General features: G+C 43.1%; 1 protein-coding gene across 8 annotated transcripts in view; it reads right to left on the reverse strand.

Annotated features, from left to right (window-relative positions):
- The window catches only part of TMEM241 (transmembrane protein 241), a 204,686-nt gene that overhangs the window by 14,094 nt on the left and 168,792 nt on the right, over positions 1-21,800 (reverse strand). For 6 of the 8 annotated variants that reach the window (XR_003854780.1, XR_003854782.1, XR_003854781.1 and 3 more), the window contains one exon: positions 13,907-13,971. Coding sequence is in view for 3 of the 8 variants with exons in the window: in XM_029591130.1 (XP_029446990.1) it covers positions 13,907-13,971 (65 nt within the window). In the remaining 5 variants the exon portion in view is untranslated. Of the gene's footprint in view, positions 1-13,174; positions 13,354-13,906; positions 13,972-21,800 lie in introns of all 8 variants that reach the window. The other 2 variants (XR_003854778.1, XR_003854779.1) reach the window with 2 other exon arrangements.

Here is a 21,800-nt window from a genome sequence, read left to right on the forward strand (position 1 = left end):
GGGTGAGTTTCTTTTGCTAATAGCGAGTTTTGTTTGCGTAATTGTTATATGTAACATCTTCCCCTGTTAGTTTGGGAGTTTGTAGAACTGATTTGATTTTATTTTGTTTTTAAGGGTTAAAGAATATTGGCCTGCAAAGAAAAATTCTAGAATCCCCTGAGGAAGACTGTGTATCAATCGAAACATGTCGGGACAACTTTAAATGGAACCATTTCGATTTCTCTATGAGCCTCTTTTGGCCATATTAGATTACTGTATATAGTATTTATTCTATTTTATTTCATTTTATTTATATATTTATTGCACCGTTCACCCCTTCTTTATTTTCCTACTCCAAGTTAAGGCTTCCTTGTTATAATGTAACTGTATGCTCCGTATCTCTTGTTGATTGGTTAATTGTATATTCTGCTTAGTTCATTGTAAACCGAATTGATTTGATTTGTATCAAGAAAGTCGGTATATAAAAGCCTTAATAAAATAAATAAATAAATAAATAAATTAAGCGGCTAAGTATTCGTTTTTTCAACATTTCGGATGTATAGCTTTTAAATTATCTTCGGGTAGTTTAAATGTGGGAATTACAGTATTTTTTGAAGATTAGTGGTAAGATTTTTTGGTGGTTTAAATAACGAGTTATAAAAGAAAAAGAAAAAAATATTTTTTGTTTAAATAAATTTATTCATTTTCAGTATGATGACAATAAATGATTAATTCTAACACACCGCTTTATAAGCTGATTACAGCTTGGGGCCCATTGTGCGGCGAGAGGCTGCAGAGTGAGATTCTGAAGCGATCATTTATGATATTGTCATCTGCTGATATATAAGTTTTTTGTAAAAATGTGTTGTTTTGTTAGATTTATATGATTGGATTTGTATCCTTTTCCCTCTCTTTTCGTTTTTTCGTTTGGTTTCTTCCTACACTTGACAGACATTTGCCAATCATTTCTCAATGTCAGCCAGCTAGCTTTCCAATGATAACTGCTGCACAAAATACATAGCCCAAACTTTGTATACTATCTGAATTTACATCTTTCAAAGCCACCAAGCCTAGGCTGAAAAGTTTGAAGCCAAGATATCATCACATGGCCTTCCTCTTACATCAAGATGAAACTGGTTTTGCTATTTTATTTATTACTATTCATAAGTCTCAGTCAGATGTGTGACCATTTAAAGATGGATGGGAGCGGAGGATGGCGCATTAAGTTAAACCGAATGAAATTCTTTTTTCGGTCAAACTTTTCAGCCCTGAGCCCCTTCACCCACAAATCTCCTCTAGAACACAACAAACAGGAATATATGGTGGAATGCTGGCCCCTCTCCCCATCCAGACATCAATGAGAGGCTGGAAAGAACGTCCCTGCATTTCAGTAATTGTAACGGCTTGCTTAGTTTATGAAACAGGAAAGCTGCTTATTGAACATTAAAAAAAAAAACCTTTGTATAATACGTATTAAAAATAAGATAAACCTTTTATTTTGTTTAGACACTGAAATGTAAATCTGAGCAATATGCATTCAACAACATTATACTGGTCTGAATCTTAGATTTACTGTACCATTGAAAAATCTATCCTATCCTTCATTGTTCCTGAAATGATCAAACTTTCTATAACCCACTAAGCTTTAAAGTTCTGGAATCAGCAGCTGTGTAAAATGTCAGCAAATCCTACATCCCACGAGGTTCCTTCTTCACTATGATGGAAACCAGAATTTCTGCTTCCTCTGTGAATTAATGATGTGGCAGGAATGCAAGGGAACCTCAGCTAAATTCTCAAGCTGGGCCACCCACTATAGCTATACAGCCCACAGAAATCAGGCAGGAGCTGACAAAAGCCAAGGCAGTGGTGGAAGGATCATCATCTGTGCTGTGTGGATCACTGCTAATCAAGCAGAGAGCGCAGATACACATGGACTTGTATAACCAGTTGTTTGAAGACAGGCACCAAAACATAACCTTCTGACACTCTTATAATGGTCTGCCTATCCCCCTGGCCTTCAAACCGCTTAACTTTCCTTTCCTGACCCCTGCTGGGGAAATGACTTGAAGGAGGCAACACCATTTCTGTAAATACTTATTTGGTGCAGTGCAATGGCTACCATCTCTACAAACCATTCATAAGACCAAATCATTAAAACACAAATAGTTAAAGGCAGGACCATCAATCTTATCAGTCTTATTTGTGTTGAATGATGGTAATGAAGGTAATGCTCCAACCCAAATAAAGGGTTAACCTTCCCTGGCTGTATCACCTGACCCTGTAAGGGAAGGGATGTGTTTCTTTGTTTAATTTTATGATTATACTTTTTGGAAACCAGCAAGAACCTTGGATTGAACAGTATACACGTGTAATTGGTTTTTGTTTTGATTTTTTAAAATAAATAAGGAGACAGGCTCTAAGACTTACCTAGATAGCTTGTAACCTGCATTAGTCAGTGAGGGAGTCTGCCCTTGCTCCCTGCCTCTCTCTCTGGTCACACTTACATTCTATACATAAAGACTGTGCAACTGTTTTATTATTATTTGTTATCCAGTTTCCCAAATAAAATGCACTTGCATGCTGTCACAGAAGAGTGCCAAGTCCTTTCCTACCTCACGGTGTTTCTTCTGGAGATGTGGGGGACCCCGTTGCACATACCCGAATCTAACCCTGCTATCAGGACTGGGACAGACTGGTGCTACTCGGCCAACAGTTTGGACCTCCGGTGTCTTACTGCTTTCCAGATGTATTGCTAGATTTTTGGCTAACCTAGGAACACTGACAGCTCAAACCTGATTTTCAGCACATTTTATGAAAGAAATAAAAGCATTGCGCTTTCAATTTGTCCTTCTGTCTGTGACACCAACATCCCAGGTGAGGAACAGTGGTGCAGACATGCACAAAGTAAAAGCCTAAGTGGCTGAGACCCCAAACCATCGCTGCAGCAGCCCCATGAAGCCTATCCTGCTGGGCGGCTGAAGAGTGACATCACAGAGGCCTGATGGATCTTATCCTGCTGGGCTGCTGAAGAGCGACATCACAGAGGCCTGATGGATCTCATCCTGCTGGGCTGCTGAAGAGTGACATCACAGAGGCCTGATGGATCTCATCCTGCTGGGCTGCTGAAGAGTGACATCACAGAGGCCTGATGGATCTCATCCTGCTGGCTGCCCAAGAGCACCGCCGGGGAGAGTTTCTACCTCCAGCTGCCAAAAATCTACTCCACGCTGGGTGGGTGGGTGTGGTCGTCAGGCATTTCTGCATACATTTGGGCCAAGAACCAGGTTTCTGTGTTCCTTTATTTTTATTGACAAATCAGGTTACACAGTAGAGTATTCTCCATGGTAATATCGAAATTATGGAATTTATTACCACTAGAGATTACAGTACAGAAAGATTTGAATCACTTCCGGAAGAAACCGAAGACATGGTTGATGACGTCAGAGGTCTGTGGAGGTGGTAACAGTTGATACTGGAAGTATTTGGAGGTATCTATAGCCAAGTTACCAGAGTCTAGTTATAAATGTGGGAGAGCAGAAGGTGTGTGGGGGGGGGGGGGGAGTAAGGGGCTATTTATTGCTAAAATCTAGTTTTGGTTTCCATTAAGGGATGGTGATAATTTATTTTATTGTACCTTTATGTTCTATATTCTATTTTATAATGAAGTAAATAAATATATTGACGTCATAAGAATTTTTTTTATATATAACTTGGTTGATTTTAAAAGCATTGCTCGTGCAAAAATGCCCATATACGCATGTATGTTGGCCACGCGTAAGCAATGCGGATTTGAAAAGCCATGAATCACGTGTGTATATACCCATGTGCGTGTGTGAAAAATAAGGGGGCAGAAATGGGGCAGGGCATGGGCATTCTGTAGTGGAGCCAGCACTTACGGACATAACTCCATATTTTAAAACTGGAAACCGCAGCACACACGGGCTTGTTATCCGCGTAACTTTACTGCTGCTCCTGAAGAGGCGCAAGTCTGTTGACCTTGAGTTTTATGGCTCATTGGACAGAGTGAGGGGACTGGATCAACTGGCGGGCGTGCAGGATGAAGAACCAGTGGGGAGGCCTGGAAGACCTTGATATTAACTAAACAAACTGGTGGACTAATTGGAAAACTGGGAATGTGCCTCACACAAGCATGTTTAAAATTTGCTTTCATACAGGCATAACAGCGGACAAAATCCTATTGAAGAGAAGCACACTAGCTTTGCTCAAGTAACCTCTTAAAATCAGCAGCATACTTATGAGCGGTTGGTGTATTTTAAGACTAATGTGCACAATTGCGCATATGATTTAAAATTCCAGAGTATCTTCGCTCACGTGCCCATATGCACATGTGTGGGCGCACGCATGCTCGTTTTTAAATTAGCCTGTTTGTATGCATGCTGTTTAGGGAGGGGGTGGGGAGGGAAAGGGTTAAAATGAGAGAAAATTGTATTCAATCTTAAATCATCAGCATCTTTAACAAATAGCAATGGTTACGTGGCAAGTGATCATAAAATGTATCCTGAAGAAACAAGTCATTGTTAATCATCTACATATTTACTGGCAATGGTTTCAAAACAATAAGTCTGAATACCTTTACCTTCAGGGTCTTTTGGTGCTGATTATTGTCACAAATTTAAAAAAAAAGACCTGACAGTTATAAGTTCTGTTTGGCCATTAGCAAAGTTGTAAACTGTCTGCAGAACATTAAAAAGCAGCCTTTTCCATATGTGAACATAGTGTCAATGAGCCTTAAATATTTTTTTATACAAGTTTCATTGTTTCAGGATCATTTCATTCATATTTCTATTTCTGTTAGAAATAAGTGAAGATAATGTTTTTAAAAGCACTACTTCTGCAGCTGACAGCTCCAAAAAACATTTTGAATATTACTGCTGTCTTTTCCAACAATGGAGTATAGTGCTGATGATGACAGGACAGAAGCAGATGGACATTGCTATTTCTAAGCTAAGTCTCTTGCCTACAAACAGCAGGGAAAGTGTGGCTATTCCCTTAGGTATTCGGGGAACATGTCTAGAAAGCAGCAGATGTTTAGACTTTGAAGCCATGTATTAGAAACCACTGCAGAAGGCAGAGAGAGAGAGCGCACCAAGCTCAATATTAGAGGCAGCAGAAAGGCTGAGCTGTATACACCCAGACATATTAGGCTGAAGTTACCTTAAATGGTGCTGGAGCAATCTTCATGTGTGTTAATTGCTCAGTTTGTACTTTGAAACCCTAAGGTTGGGAATGCTGAAGCCATGTAGTGGAAGTTCAGTATTTTGGAGCCATGCTTGGTCAGCTCTGTATGCTTTTGGGGAAACTGTGGTGTTTAGAAAATCCCAAACATCTACGTTTGAAACTTAACCTGTTATTAATTATCTGTAACTTGTGTTGCAAGCTATATACGTTAAAACTCCAGGCTGGAAGACTTTATCTAGTCAATCACTTGGAAACTCTGGCATGGAATCCTTTTATTGAGTGCAAACCAGCCCAGAAGTAGTAGGACTAAGAGCAGTACTTTTCTTCTTATGCTTAAATCTGCATGAAAACTTAAAGGTTGAGCTGTCTTAAGTCCTGCTACATACCTGTTTCAAACTGCTACTGCTCTGCTTGAGTGTTAGCTGTTACTGAATAAAAAGAATTTGGGGAATTGAATTGTAGCTAAGAACTGGAATGGTGCAAGGGTTTTGGGAATCAGACGTACAACATTTCAGGAGTTGCCACAAGCAGATGAAAGTCCAGTTCCAGGTTTTGTTTTGAATTAAAAGGGAGATCCCCACATGGTTGTCAAAGGCCCAGTAAAGCGGAAAATATTAGAATTCAGTCTTCTCAAAAAGAGCCTTGCTTACTGATTAAGACTCGTGTCACAAAGATTAATGAAAACCCCTTTTCCTTACTGTAAGAGGTTTTAAGACATGTGCAGGGGAGATTCTGGCACTAGAAAACCCACTTATGTGTAGAAGGCACGCCACCTCCTTGCAATTCTAGGATCTATAACTTGGAATTGCTCACTTTAACTGTAGAAATCAGCCCCACAGACAGTCCCACATCACATGCCCAAATAGTCATTTATCCAGCTAACCTCTGTGTTAGCTGCCTAAATGCTTCTCAATATAGACCTCTAGGTGCTAAGCAACAATTTTCAGCACTAGGTACCTAACCCTAGGATCTTAAATCTATGCAAATGATCAGTAGTCCTAAATTTAGGTGAATTTTCAGCTGAAAACTTAGGGTCTTGTTTGGATGAAAATAGGTCTTTAACTTATATAGGAACTTGAGTTTTTTTGGGTTTTTTTGTATATCAGCTTCAGTGAGAGCAGCTATGAAGGCAGATGTGCTGCTTTTCAATACCAAAATTTAAAAGATTAAAATCCCTTGGCAAGGGAAACAAGAGATCTGATGCTTCCCAAATGGAAAGCCAAGAAGGGGATTGGCCGCCAATCAACAGAGATTTTCACTCACACAGTACTTTAGATACAGGCCCTGGCCATTACTGTGCTTTTCTGATTTTTGTGCTTTCTTGGCCAATGCTCAGTTGGAGACTGAATTTTGTACAAGGAATCCTCTGGATTGCAGTATCCAGTTGTATATGATGCCATCTGCACACAAACGGAGTCAGGAATGCAAGGCTATAAGGCTGGTCTTAAGTATGGGGGTGACTTGTATGGCGCGGCAGATGCTACCATAAGCTTGCTGGGCAGACTGGATGGATCGCGAGTCCTTTTCTGCCGTCGTTTCTATGGCCTGAATGGAGCTCAAGTACACAATACATCACAGGAAAGATAGAGAAGCAGAGGATGATTGCGTATAATGATAACCACAAGGTAACCAATCTTTATGTAAGAAAAGTAAATAAAAGTAAGAGAGGAAAAGGAAACTGGTATGGTTCTCCAAAGAAGTAGCTAAAAAAAGGGGGATAAAAAAAGCAGCCTTCCAAAAGGACAAAGGATCTCAATAAGAAGAACATCTGGTGAAGGTGAAAGAGACAAGGAAAGAAATCAGAACAGCAAATGCTCAAGTGGAAGAAAGGACTGCTAGAGCGGAAAAAAAAAGAGGTGACAAGACATTCTTCAGATATGTCAGAGAAAGGAGGAAGGCTAGAGCTGGTATTGTAAGATTGAAATAAGTCAATGTAAGGAGAAAGATTTTTAAAAAAGCAGAAAAATTAAACAAATACTTCAGTTCGGTGTTCATTAACAAAGACCTTGGAGAAGATCTGCTGCTGATTGATAAGAGTAAGGATGGGTGTGAGGTAGATTCCACCCCAACCTCAGAAGAGAGGGTATGGGGAGAACTAGCAAAACTGAAAGTGGACAAGGCCATGGGACAAAAAAGGAGCTCAGAGAGGTGCTGACGGGTCTGCTGAAGGACCTGTTCAATAGATCCCAGGAGGCAATTTAGTGCAGCAGAATTGGTAAAGAGCAGTTGTGGTTCTGCTTTACAAAAGTGATAGCAGAAAAGAGGTTGGAAACTACACATTCGTTAGCCTTACTTCAGTGGTGGGAAAATTGATGGAGACGCTGTTAAAGGCCAGGGCGGTGAACTATCTACAATCCAGTAGGTTGCAGGATCCGAGGCAATAGGATATTAGGCTTCTAAAACAGCAGATGTAATTTAATGTGGACAACTGCTAAGTAATGCATATAGGGAAAAATAATCCCAATGACAAGTACACAATGCTGGATCCTGTGTTAAGAGTCACCAGCCAGGAAAAGGACCTCAGAGATCTTTGTGAATAATGCTTTGACATCTTCGGCAGATAGAATGTTAGGAATTATTTGGAAAGGAATAGAGAACAAAACTGAGAGGGGGCGAATCCAAGATGGCCACTCAGTAGCGTTGTTCGGCTTTGAGCTCCTGTGGGGGATTTAAAAAGTTTTTGATTTCTTGCTGCAATATTCCTTATGGGAAGAAAACGAAAAGCACGGGGTGAGCCTTACCCTGCAGCCCCTGTGTCGACAGTGATATCCGGACCCATGGACACTCATGTTGTCCGTAGAGACGTTAGCGCGGGAGTGCAGCCGTTAGAGAGAGGTGGAAGGGAAGTAGAGCGCCCCTCTCTACCAGGCTCGATATCACCTCTAAGCCCCACGGAAGGAACTCCTCCAGGAAACCCTGCTGAGGCAAGGAGTGCCCAGGGACTGTGGGAATTGCCGGACCAAAGTGTCACGGGGCAGAGCCCTGCAGGGTCAGTCGGGGCCAACGAGCACGACAGAGAGCCCACAGAGTACATCGGAGCAGCCTGGAGTGAGAAGGGAAACTTCAGTGGGAGAAACAGCTGGGATTACTCAAGACCACCCGACTGAGAGAATACCTGCGGTGGTAAGAACAGAGACTTTTTCGCTTGAAACAATCTGGGAGACAATTGTTGAAATGAGGCTCTCTATTTTGCAGCAAATATTACCTATAAATGATAAGATAAAAGATCTGGAAGAACAGGCTATAGTGCAAAATAATACCAATACCGAGCTGGAGATGCAAATTTCAACAAATAGGGAACAAATAAAAGTGATACAACAAGTGCAGCAAACAACTATAAAAGAAAGGAAAAGTATGGCTGCCAAAATGGAAAATCTGGAAAACCTAATAAAGAACAGAAATTTGAGGTTTATTAATTTTCCTCGAGTTCCTTACAATTCACCTAGAGAAATCTTTAAAGGGTTCTTTACAGAAGTGCTACAGTAGGCAGAGAGTACTTTTCCACCGTTATCCAAGATTTTCTATTTACCCAAACCTACAGGAATGATGGAACAAGCTGAAGGTCCTCTTGTTCCTGCTACGACTCAGGATCCAATGAATATTTCTGCAATATTAGAGACTTCGGACACTGATCTCGCGCAACCAGCTACGCTAATAGTAACATTCGCATTAGAACCTGATAAAGAGTGGTTGTTAAAGTTATGTTTGCGACATAGGAATGAAACATTCTTAGGATGTAACGTTCAGGCTTTCCCAGATGTTTCACGTGAAACTCAGAAGAGGAGGAAGGCATTCCTCCTCTTGAGATCTCAGGTTTTACAGATTGGGGGGGGGGGGTGTTCTATCTTAAATTTCCATGCAAATGCATGATAAAATATGCAAATAATACTTATATATTTTATGACCCCCCCAACTGACAATTTCTGGTGGGGAAGTCTCCTGTAACCACAGCTGAACCCAGTATTGATATCCCAAGTTCCATATGAAGTATTAGTCTCTATAAGCTACTGAGATTTTGTTGTGTTACTATGTTTTCCTTAGGTTGTGTTATTTCCCCCCCCCCCCCCCCCCCCCCCATTTGTGGATTGTAAATACAGAGAAACTAAGTTTTTGGTGATTGGGAATGTACTTAAGTGATTAATGAATATTGTATTCTCTGATTTTTCTTTTTCAAGATTAATATCTTGTGATTATTGTAAAATTGCATAAAGATAAAATAAAAAAAAAAAAAGAACAAAACTGAAAATATTATAATGCCCTTGATTAGATCAATGGTGCAGCTCTGGTTGCCTCATCTGAAAAAAAAAACACATAGCAGACATGGCAAAAGTACAGAGAGGGGTGACAAAAATGAGAAAAGGCATGGAAAGGCTCCCTTATGAAGAAAAGCTTAACAGATTAAGGCTCTTTCATTTGGAAAAGAGATAACAGAGGGAATATGATTGAAATTTATAAAACCATGAATTTGATGGGAAAGGTAAATAGGAAACATTATTTACCTTTTCAAACAAGACTAGGACTTGGGAGACACACTATGAAACTAGCAACTGGCAGATTTAAAACAAATCTTAGGAAGTATTTTATCACTCCTTGTACAATGAAGCTAAGGGATCTGTTGCCAGAGGACATGGTCAAGGCAACTAACACAGTGGGGTTCAAAGGAGGATTGGACAAGTTCTTGAAGGAAAATCCATAATCAATTATTATCCAGGTAGATATTTATTTGTACGCTTTTATATACCGAAGTTTAGCTAGATGCCTTCACTACGGTTTACAGGTAAAACGCAATACAATTGAGGAGACAACGCCAGAGCTTATCCCTGGGTGTGAAATATAAGAAACAGATCGACTACTGGGGATTCGACGGGTACTTGTGACCCACACTAGCCACTGTCAGAGACAGAATACTGGGCTCGATGGACCTTGGTCTCACCCAGCATGGCACTTCTTATGTTCTTATGTTTTATCAGAGGAATGTTATGTTAGACAAAGATGACTGATTTTTTTTTTTTGATTAGGAGACTAAAGATACAGATCAAGTATGAAAACTTAATGTGATTGGATTTCAGCAAGGCTTTTCACAATCCTGCATAGGAGACTCATTAATAAAATAAGCAGGCTAATGCTGGTCCCAAGGTAGTGGAATGGATTACAAATTGATTGCCTAACAGACAATAGCATATAGTGATAAAGGGTACTTGGTCTGAGAAGAGAACAGTGATAAGTGGAGCGCCCTAGGGGTCGGGTCTGAGGCCAGTCCTGTTCAATATCTTTGTGAGCAATGTTTCAGAGGGGTTAAAAGAAAAGGTTTGTCTTTTTATGGATAAAACTAAGATTTGCAACAGAGTGGACACCCCTGAAGGAGTAAAGAGAACACATGATTTCAGAAAGCTTGAGGCGTTGTCGAAGGTTTGACAACTAGGCAGCACTGCCTAGCAATGCAGAAGCAAAGTACTGAGCCCAGATTATGGAAGAGCACTGCTGAGATCCAGGTTGCATGAAAATGTGTATTTAAGGTAGAAGGGGGACCCCTGGAAAAAAGCCTATTAAAAATAAATAAATAAATAAACAAACAGGAACCAGAAGTGAGGGGGTGGTGGTGGGTGTGAGGTAATGACCCCTGGCCCTATTTATTTTTTTTTTTTAATTAAGATACCACCACTTTGAGGAGGGGGAGCAGGCTTGGCCCAGCAGGGAGAAGGAGGTCTGTTTAGGGCTTGTAGGCCCATAATCTTTTTTTTTGCTGTTTTGCATCTTTATGTAACCGACTATATCTTTTGAATATAGCTGCTTAAGTGGCAGTTTATCCGGCCACAAAAGGCCAGATTAACTTTAGACCTGTTCTGAAGCAGGTCTGAAGTTATCCAGCTAACCTGATATTCAGCTAAGTTAACCAGATATCTCAGCCCCTCTCCGGAATTCCCCTCCCCCTTTTTTTCTTTATTTATGCAATTTAGAATTATAAATCAAAGTACATAATTTGGTACAGAAACATGATATTAAAACAATTAAAAAATAAACAGTAAATGAGGAAAAACAGTCAAATACCCATTAAACCACAAAATAGGAAAGGAATGTCCCTTTTTTATCTGGCTAAACTGTAGCTGGAAAACGACTTATCTAGCTATAATTTTAGCTGGATAAGTGGCTGAATCTGTCACATTTGCCATTTAGAAGGATAACTTTTGAGTTATCTGTCTAAATGGCTTTTGAATATGGACCCCTGGAAGACCTCTTCTATCTCCTTGGACCAGCTGATTGTCTCTGGGGCTTTCTTCTATAACAGACAGGTGAGAAGTTCAGCTTTTTCTGTGACATTTAGTATGAATTTTCTATAGTATCCAATGAGGCCTAAAAAGATTCCCACTTTGCTTGTCATCTGTGGAAACAGCACACGAGCGATTTGTTTTCTGTGCTTGGGGATAGACCTGTCCCTTCTCAGGAAGAATCCCAGATACTGTACCTCTTGGCCCCCATGACAGGCATATCTTGGGGTTGGCTGTCAGCTCGGCCTTCCGCAGGCTGTTAAGCACTGCCTACAATTGGATTAAGTCTGTTTTCCAGTTGCCATTTGTAGATGACAATGTCGTCAAGGTAGGTCACAGCATAGCCATAGTATGGGTGTATTAGGTGGTCAACTAAACTCTGAAACATAGCTGGAGCTCCATGAAGTCCAAAGGGAAGAACTGTAAACTGGAAATGCCCTCTAGGTGTAGAGAAAGTTGTTTTCTCTTTTGTGGCTGGAGTGAGGGGCACCTGCTAGTATCCCTTTGTTAGGTCCAGCGTGGCTATAAACTGAGCTGTTCCCAGTCTCTCAATGAGTTCATCTACAGGGGGCATCAGCTATGCATCAAGTATGAAGGCCTCATTGACTTTCATGAAGTCTATGCAGAGGCGGATACTGCCCATCTGATTTGGGAACAAGCTCAATGGGAAAGAACCAGTTGTTATTGGAGACTTCTATTAATTCAAGTTGGAGCTGCTGCTCTTCTATGAGGATATGGGCTATCTCCATGTTTGGTTATTTGGGCCTCAGGTGCAGCAGGCCTCTCTCCCTTTTTTTTCCTCTAGGATAAAGGGAAGAGAGAAAGAAAAACCTAGCCTATGCGGCTCTATCTTACTATATGTCCTTGTCTAACTGGGTGGGGTTAGCCCCCTTGGCCCACTGTTCTTATCTGCAGCCAAGCCCCCAATTTATTTTTCTTTTTAACATAGGTCTCCGATCTGTGCTGGTACTTGGACCAGAAATACCATCGCTTACACCATGTGTAATACTGTGGGCGCAGTCCTTGGATAGAAGGGTGCTGGAGGACAGAGTAGTCTGGACTTTGGACCTTTTCCACAAAGAATAAATGTCTTATTTACAGCACAACAGAAACTACCAGGAAAAGATCTGCTTACATCAGCAGCTTTAAATCAAAAGTTGCAGCAATTGCAAATAGACAGTCTTAGCAGGCCCAGCAGGGAACAGAAAATCCTTGGGGATGAGAAGGTGGCAGATTCTATTCTCTTTTGTTTCCCTGCTTAGGGAAATGCCCTGTGACCAGGATACATACCGGAAACCTGCCCCTTAAGGTTTTCTGGGACTCTTTTAAACTCTTTCACATGGGGTCTGTTCTAAAAGACATACGGAGTTGGGACTGAAGAACCCAGGGCTTAGTTTTTGGGGGAACTGCCCAGAATGGAGTTCCACCACTTCTTTTCAGACTTAAGAGGCAGAGAAGCAGGGGTGTTCTGCTCCAGCCCCTTCCCTCCAGTTAGCCTGCAGGAAGAGGGGGTTGAGCCTGGATGAGAGAGAGCAAAGAACATCTACTTTGCTCCCTAATTCTGCAGAGAACAGGAGGGAAGGTGATTCTGCAGCAGACATTGCTGCACAAAGAACAAACACAAAAAAAAGAGCTGAATTAGCACAAGTGTGAAACTTGGGAACAGTAGTGCCGATCATCAAAGCTTCAATCCTGACCACTACAATACTGCTCATAAGTGTTAAACTTACGCTTATTGCAATCACCTTTTGTGTCCTGTTGCCCAGGGCTTAATTTCTGAAGGGCTGACCTAAAATAGCTTTCTGCCAGTTCTTGAGGAAATGAAGCAAAGCCAATGGTGTAAATCAGTCTGGTGGGCGAAGGTCAGCTGGGGCTTGAGCACTGGTCGGGGGCCGAGGATGAGGAATCGCTGGGGCAAGGGAAAGGAAGAATTGTGTTAGAGTTATGTGTTTGGGCCTTGTCCTGGCCCCAACCCCCTCCCTGGGTAACTCCATGGTTCCAACTTCCTTTCTGTCTACAAATTAAGCCCTGGCAGAACCTAAATATGTATACCCTACAGGAGAGGAGACAGAGTGGATATGATAGACTTTTAAATACCTGAAAGTTATTAATTCACAAGAATCAAACCTTTCAAGATGAAAATGAAGCTGTAGAACTAGGCGTCATGATATAAAACTCCATAGGGGTAGAGTCAGGAAATCTTATTTTTCACAGAAAGGATGGTGGATGCACAGAGGATCATTAATGGAGAGAGGATGGAAATGAAGAAACCGAGTAACCTGTGGCAACTTTTGGTGTAACATTTCTCTATGGGGGTAACCGGCTCAAACAGCAGTTACAACCTTGAACAACTTACTGGGCAGACTGGATGGATCATTTTGGTCTTTATCTGCTGTCATTTACTATGTAACTATAAGGCACAGAAGATCAAAAGAGAATGACAAAGTCATCAAGCTACTTACCAGCAAGCAGTTGGCACATTCAGAATCATATCGAAGAAAAATAATGATGAACCAGCTGTAATGACCTGCAAAAAACAAACCAGTGTTAATGGTGAGTAGCTTTGCTTCAGCATAAATTTAGTGTAAATGAGCACATCTTTATTGTCCATAGACATGGAGGGAATGCAATTGATGCAAACGTAAACAGCACAAAAATATAGGACTGATCAGTACGAGGTACTTCAAAAGCTGAATCAAAATATATACAGGATGGATATGTGCTCTACAGTATAGCAAGGAATCATGAGAGCCCCCAAAACTCAAATTGAGATCCTGCTTGTCTACATACTCTCAGCAAGATCCTGGGCAAGTCACTTTCAGCCTGTGCCTCTGTTTATCGAACTGCAATGGAATAAATAATTACGTGCACTTCAGACACTTATCAAAAACCAAAGTCAGTGAATGCAGCAAGCTTATCCCCTCACCCTCCCGAGTAAACCTACCCTAGGTACGCAAGACTGTACAACATGATCTCCATTATGTAAATGTTTATTTATTTATATTCCAATTTCATGATACTTTAAGGTGGATTACATTTAGGTAAAGCAGATATTTCCCTATCCCGGCTTACAATTTAATGGAGAAATTTCTTGCCCTATAATTTCGTTTTCCTTAGTGTAGACAGATGGACTCAGGACCAGTGGGTTATGTTCCCCTGCCAGCAAATGGAGATGGAGCAAGCTGACATCACAGAATATATACTCCTGCAGTGACCCCAGCCTGCCAGTATTCTCTTCAAAAGCAAATGTAATGCTTAGACCCCCTTCAATTATTGCTAAATGCCGCAGCACAACTATTACCAGCACCAACGAGCATGAGCACATCACTCCAGTGCTATCTGAATTATGCTGGCTTCCGACTGTGGAACTCATTAAGTATACGATATCTCCTCTGATGTTTCACCCTGGAGCAATGCTTTTTTACAGCTTTATTGTCCATCTTGTCAGCTTCGCACCACACAATGAGGCCTGTTAGATGTGCCCTCACCATTGCATGCCAGATTTAGTGTTACCAGAGATTGTGCTTTTTCTGTGGCCACCCCGGTTACCTAGATTTCTTTTCCTGAAGCTCTACAATTGGCAGACAGCATTAAGAATTTTAAGACCCTGCTAAAAACATGACTATTTATACAAAAGTTTTATTAAGTCTGCAGAAGATTCCTTGTATATTTGAGTTGTATTATTGCTGTGAATTCTGATTTTTGTGTGTATTTATCGAAATGCTATGATTGGTTTTATGTACATTGCCCAGGATATAGGCGATTAATAAATTCAGATAAAAGATAAAAAAGATAACTGTGGACAGACTAGCAAACAACTTGACTAAAAACAGCCAACCATAACTGTACTCAAACAATAAACAGTGAACTCACTTAAGAATCTAGGTACCCCAATCTATGGACTGGATGAACATTTATCAATAATCCTTGGGAGCCAAAGTCCCACAGGAGGATCAGGCAGCAGCCGAAGGCAGGAAGCTGAGTTCATCTGTCTACACTAAGGAAAAGAAATGATCAGGTAAGTCATTTCTCCATTTCCTAGCATGTAGACAGAAGGGCTCAGGACCAGTGGGATGTACCAAAGTTACTCCCAAATAGGGTGGGAGGCTGCCCATGATACAGTCAACACTGCAAAGGCTGTGTCCTCCCAGGTCTGCACATCCAGATGATAAAACCTGGAAAAAGTATGTAAGGAGGACCACGTCGCAGCTTGGCAAATGTCGATGGGAGACAAAAACCTAACCTCCGTCCATGATACTGCCTAAGCTCTAGTGGAATGAGCCCTTACCTGAGGAGGCAATGGCTTTTCAGCATCCACATACATGGCCGTGACCACCTCCTTAATCCAGCGAGCTATCGTAGTCTGTGAAGCTGGTTTGCCCTGCTTCCTTCCACCATGAAGGACAAACAAATGATCCAACTTTCGGAAAGGTTCAGAAACCTCCAGATACCACACAAGTCTCTTGACATCCAAGGAACGCAGGACCTTATCCAGGGATGGCAAAGAAATGGACTGATTCAAATGAAACTCAAAGACCATCTTAGGCAAGAAGGATGGAACAGTACGCAACTGCAACACCCCTGGAGTCACCCAAAGGAACGGCTCCTGGCACGACAAGGCCTGCAACTCAGAAATGTGACGTGCAGAACATATTGCCAACAGGAACATTGTCTTCAGGTCAATAACCGCAAGGAAGAGCTAAACAGTGGTCAAAACTTAGGGCCCGCTAAAAAATCCAGGTTAAGACTCCACAAAAGAACCGGCAACTGCAAGGGAAGCTGAAGGTGCTTCACTCAAGAAATGGGCCACATCAGGATGGGACGATAGGGAGACAGCACTTACCGTGCCTCTGAAACATGTAAGATCCGCAACCTGAACCTTCAAGGAATTAAGGGCCAATCCCGTATTCAACTCATCTTGCAAAAACTCCAGAATAAGCGGGATTTTAACCAAACAAGGAAGAATACTGCGTTCCTTGTACCAGGCCTCAAACATTCTCCAAACCCACACATATGCTAGAGAAGTGGAAAACTTCCGAGCTTGGAGAAAGGTAGAAATCACTGCAGAAGAATATCCACGTTTCAAAACAGGTGAACTCTCTCATGAGTCAAACCGTAAGACAGAACAGAGCCGGATCCTCATGAAGAACCGGCCCCTGCTTCATCAGATCCATGTGTGGCAGAATTCGAAGGGGGTCCTCTAGCAGGAGTCTCCACAAATCCACATACTATGGATGACTGGGCCAATCTGGAACTACCAAGAGTACCAGCCCCTTGTGGATTTCGATTCTGCGAATGACCATGCCCAGCAAGGGCCACAGAGGAAAGGCATAAGCCACTCGTCTTCCAGCCAAGCCTGTACGAAAGCATCGATGCCCAGGGGCCCATGGATCTTCTCCTGAGACTGAATAATTGAGGAACCTTCGTATTGCAAGAAGTCCCCAGTGATCCACTATCAGCCAAAACGCCTCAGCAGAAAGACACCCATTATCCAGGGTCCAGACTATCCCTACTGAGAGTCTGCTCGCACCTTATCTTTTCCTGAGATCATCTGAAAATGTCCTTCTGCCCATTCCATAAGATGGTCTATTTCCTGCAACACTTGCTGGCTTTTGGTTCCTCCCTGGTGATTGAAGTAGGCCACCATCGTCATTTTGTCCAACATCATATAGACCACTCATGTAGTCTGAGGCTGAACTACAATCACGCCCAGTAGTCTGAGGCTGAACTACAAGCACGCCAACCTGACTGACTTGGCTTCCAGGCAATTGATGTTACAGAGAGCCTCTTCAGATGTCCAGCTTGCCTGGGCCATCAGTTCCTGACAGTGTGCTCCCGAACCCTGGAAACTCACATCTGTTGTGAGCTCCAGCCAATTCAGGAAGGTCAAGGAAATTCCCTTTCTCAGATAAGCCTCTTGCAACCATCACTGGAGGAGAGAGCAGATTTCTATCGGTAAATGGAGCCAAATCAAATAGTCCTGAGACTGAGGGTTGAAACGAGACAGCAGTGAGCGCTGAAGAGGACGCCTATGCACTCTTGATCACAGCACCACTTCCAGGGTTGCCACCATCAAGCTGAGTTCCTACAGATAGGACCATGCTGTCGGGCGTATAGTGTTTACCAACTGGCGCACCTGAGATATCAATTTCTGAATGCGAACTTCTGGCAGGAAAACTTTGCCCAGCCTCATGTCAAAGTGAACTGCCAGATACTCCAATGACTGAGAAGGCCAGAGGCTGCTCTTGGCCAGGATCACCATCCAACTGAACTCCTGCAGCAAGGAAGTTACCTTGTTGGGCACCAGACTGCTCTCTGCCAAATACTTGGCTTGAATCTGCCAGTCGTCCAAATATGGGGGTACCAGGATCCCATCTTTTCTCAACGCCATTGTCACGATCACAATAATCTTGGAAAAAGGTCTGGGGACGGTGGCCAGACCAAAAGGCAGCACCTGAAACGGATAATGGCGACCCAGCACGCAAAGTATAGAAAGCTTTGGTGCTCCAAATGGACGGGAATATAAAGGTAAGTCTCGGATAGATCCAGGGAGGTCAGAAACTTCCCTGATTGTATGGCCATTATCACAGATCATAAGGTTTCCATGTAAAAATGAGTCACCCGCAGATGATGGTTGAAACTCGAGGTCCAGGATGGGACAAAAGGAACTTCTTTCTTGGGTACAACAAAATAAATGGAATAGCACTCCATAATTTCCTGAGACGAAGGCACGGGAACTACAGCCTTCAACCGGAGGGGCCTCAGAAGCATAGACTCCGCTACATGCTTCTTCTGTGGGGAGTGGCAAGGAGACACCACGAACACCATCCCGAGGAATGCTGCGAAACTCCAGCGCATATCCTTCCCATATCACTTCCAGGACCCATTGATCCAATGTGATCTTGACCCACTTCTGATAAAAGAGAAATAGTCATCCCTTTAACTCCTCCTCCCAAAGGTGGGTTGGCAAACCTTCACTGGAAAACTCGAGATGGGCCGCCACCCGAGTCTGTTCCTCTCTTGGACTATCGGGGATGAAAGGACTGAAACTTACCAAAAGGCCAAGTCCTCTGATAAGTCAGGTTTCTGTAGGGATGAAAACACTTGGAACCCCTGAGACGACCCCTCATAGAAAGGGGGTGCTGCAATTGCTTCTTATCCTCCGGTAATCAGGGAACTGGAAATTCGCCCCACTTACCAGCCAGCTTTTCCAACTTGCTCCCAAACAAGGATAAGCCTTTAGAGGGCATTTTTGTAAGATCAGCCTTGGAGGCTGTGTCAGCTGACCAATTCCACAACCATAGCTGACGTCTGGCCACCACTACCGAAGCCACTCCTCTGGCCGAGGTATGGATCAAATCAGTGGGTTCCATAAATGCTCTGGAATTCATGCCCGAATCATCTACCTCCTGAGAGAGAAGCAGACAAGAACATGCCACAAGAGCACAACAGGAAGCAATCTGCATGGTCACTGCCACTGCATCAAAGGCCTGCTTAAGGATAGATTCAAACTGCTTATCATGCACATCCTTCAAGGCCACTCTTCCCTCCACAGGGATAGTCGTCCATTTAGATACAGCGCAGACAAGTGCATCCACTATGGGAAAATACAAACACTCTCTCACACCTGGATCCAGAGGGTATAGGCCTTCCGATGCCCAATGGTCTTTGAAATTTGCCTCCAGGGCATCCCATTCAAGATCAATCAATTCTTGAATGGTGTCCATAACAGGAAAAAAGCAAGAAGCTTTACACAAGGAGACCAAAACGGGATTCTTCTTTGGCTCTGACATACAATCCGCCCCAGGCACTCCCAGCATCTTCAATGACTGGGAAATCAGGGTCGGTAGTTCATCTCTAAGAAAGAACAGTAGCATGGCTCAATACGGCTCCAAACCAGGATGAATTTCACCTCTTCCAAGGAATCAGGATCTGCCTCATCATCATGGCGCTTAACTGTAGGATTGGAAGAGGAAGGGGCCACCGGCTGAGGGTCCGACCTGACCGGAGTGGGCAAAATGGAGGACTGCGCCTGAACAAAGGCTTGTAAACCTTAGAAAAAAAACTCCACCCAAGAAAATGCAACGGGATCCAGACCAAGTCGAGAAGGTACTGGAGCTGGCGCCATTGAACTGCCATCTCCTATGGAGAAGCCAGTCAAGGGAGTACCAAGATCTAGCGCATTTCCAGCCAAAACCATAACCAGACCATCAGAATGAGAGGATCCAGGTTGGGCAAAATCCAAGGAAAACAACTCTCCCTGAGCATCTGAACAGCGCTGACACATTTTGGAAGACAGGTCAGACTGAGAAGCTTTAATATGACAGGCAACACAAAGAGAAAGGCACCATGAGCAGCAGCAATTGTGCATTCAAACGGCTCGCACTCAAAAAAAGTTATGCGCACAAATTACAAGCACCCCAGCAGTAAGCATAGCAAGGCACATGCACTACTAGTGCGCCTTGCTGGAATGTATCACCACGCCTAAAAAATTTATGCGCACAAAAGTCACGCTTAGCGCATCCTGTAGAAGGCAGAAAGCACGCACAAGCTTGCAAAAATGCTGCCGCAGCTTACCACACAGTATACCAAGAAAAGCCTACTGCAGGGCCTAGCGCAGTTCCCCTAACCCTAATGGGAGCGGGAATGGTGTTGGGATGTCACGCCGAGCACAGAGACTGAAGGGAAACATAACCCACTGGTCCTGAGGCCATCTGTCTACACACTAGGAAATAGGTAAATTTACTAACCTGTGATAAGGCTATAGCCGGTAAACAGGATTTAACACATGATAAATGTTTATTGTGCGATATTTAGGCCTCCAATCCGCCCCTGTTACAATTAACTGCTTTTGCAGTTAATTGTAACAGGGTTACCTATGCAAAGCAGCTCTTGCATAGGTAACCCTATGCAAATAAAATAACGTGGCTATTTCTCCAAAACAGCCAGCTGTGTTATTCTATTGCTTTTTCAGGAGCTGTAGATAAAACATCTAAGGGCCCTGGGATGCTTAGGGCCACGTGGCTCAAAAACAACTCCTTTCCCCCCAAATTGAGCCAAATCCCCCCTGGGATTGTGCGAGACCTCATCCACCCCCCACAAGTACCTGTAGAAGCGGCACAGCTTAAGAAGAGTTTAAAAAAAATAGCAAAATTACTCACATGGCAACACCCTGGCCCTACCCAAACCCATCCCCTTTGTAAAAAAAAAAAAAAAAAAAGAAAAGTACCCTGTCCTAACCTGAGGCCTCCCACCCCATCCCCCAACATATACCATAATCCATGGGTATCTAGTGGGCCACCCTTACCCCTCCCTTACATAGACAGAAAACCCTGCCCCCCCACCTCCCCCCCCCCCCCCAGGTCCCCCTTGTACTTAAAAGAAGAGTCTCTGGTACTTTAGTACAGCCTGTGACGTCCACTAGCTCTGGTCAACCCCATTTTATAAAATGGCGCTGACCGGCCTGTGCTCCTGTCACATGATAGGGATAAAGGCCGGTCAGTACCATCTTGTAAAATGGCATCAACTCTCCCAGAGCTAGGCGGCACTTCAAACCACCAATAGACTACCAGTGTTTCTCAAACAGCGTGCTGTCGCACAGTGATGTGCCTTCAGACTTAATCAGGTGTATCACCACTGCCTGATGGCTCAGACCCATGCTAGGCCTGAGCTTGCTCTCAGCACCTCACAGCAATAACAGATACTAGCAGTGATTATTAAACATGCAGAAGCTCCTTTCTGAGAACATTTGTAATCAGACATGCCTCTTCATCCTAGCTGTAGCCTGAGCCCTGGAGTATGGTAATTTATGGGCAGCATGAAGGGCACAGATAGCTAGGCTCCACTTTGCGCAGCAACCACACTGTACAAAATATCTCCTCATCTTCCTCCTCTTGAGCTTCCTCTGAGTCTTTCCAGCCTCTGTCTTATCCCCAGGCTGAGTGAGATAGGGACAGCATGCACTGAGCACTGGATGTGGCTCACTCTGACTGTTAGGCAGCAACAGAGGAGCTCTGGCGGTCACATGCGGCAGCCAAAGTAACTAACCAAACTGGCTGTCTGCACCACATCTCCTTCTTCCTTCTCCTGGTCTTGTATGTAATGCCAGCTAAATCCATTGTGATGAGTTTGTGTGTGTCTCTGCCCCCATCACCCTTTGTTTTAAAATTTGGAAGAGAGACTGGTGGGGCTTTCAATGCTGCCATAGCTCTTTTTTGGCCATATGGGCTCTGTTCATGGCTGCGCTGCCTGCCCCCTGGAGGCTGGTGTGCCACAAGACATTTTTGTTAATGTAAATGTGCCTTGAGTTTGAAAAGTTTGGAAAACACCAGGGTCTTTTTTCCATGGTGGGGGGTG

This window comes from Rhinatrema bivittatum, chromosome 2 (genome assembly GCF_901001135.1).
Source record: "Rhinatrema bivittatum chromosome 2, aRhiBiv1.1, whole genome shotgun sequence".
Classification (NCBI taxonomy): domain Eukaryota; kingdom Metazoa; phylum Chordata; class Amphibia; order Gymnophiona; family Rhinatrematidae; genus Rhinatrema; species Rhinatrema bivittatum.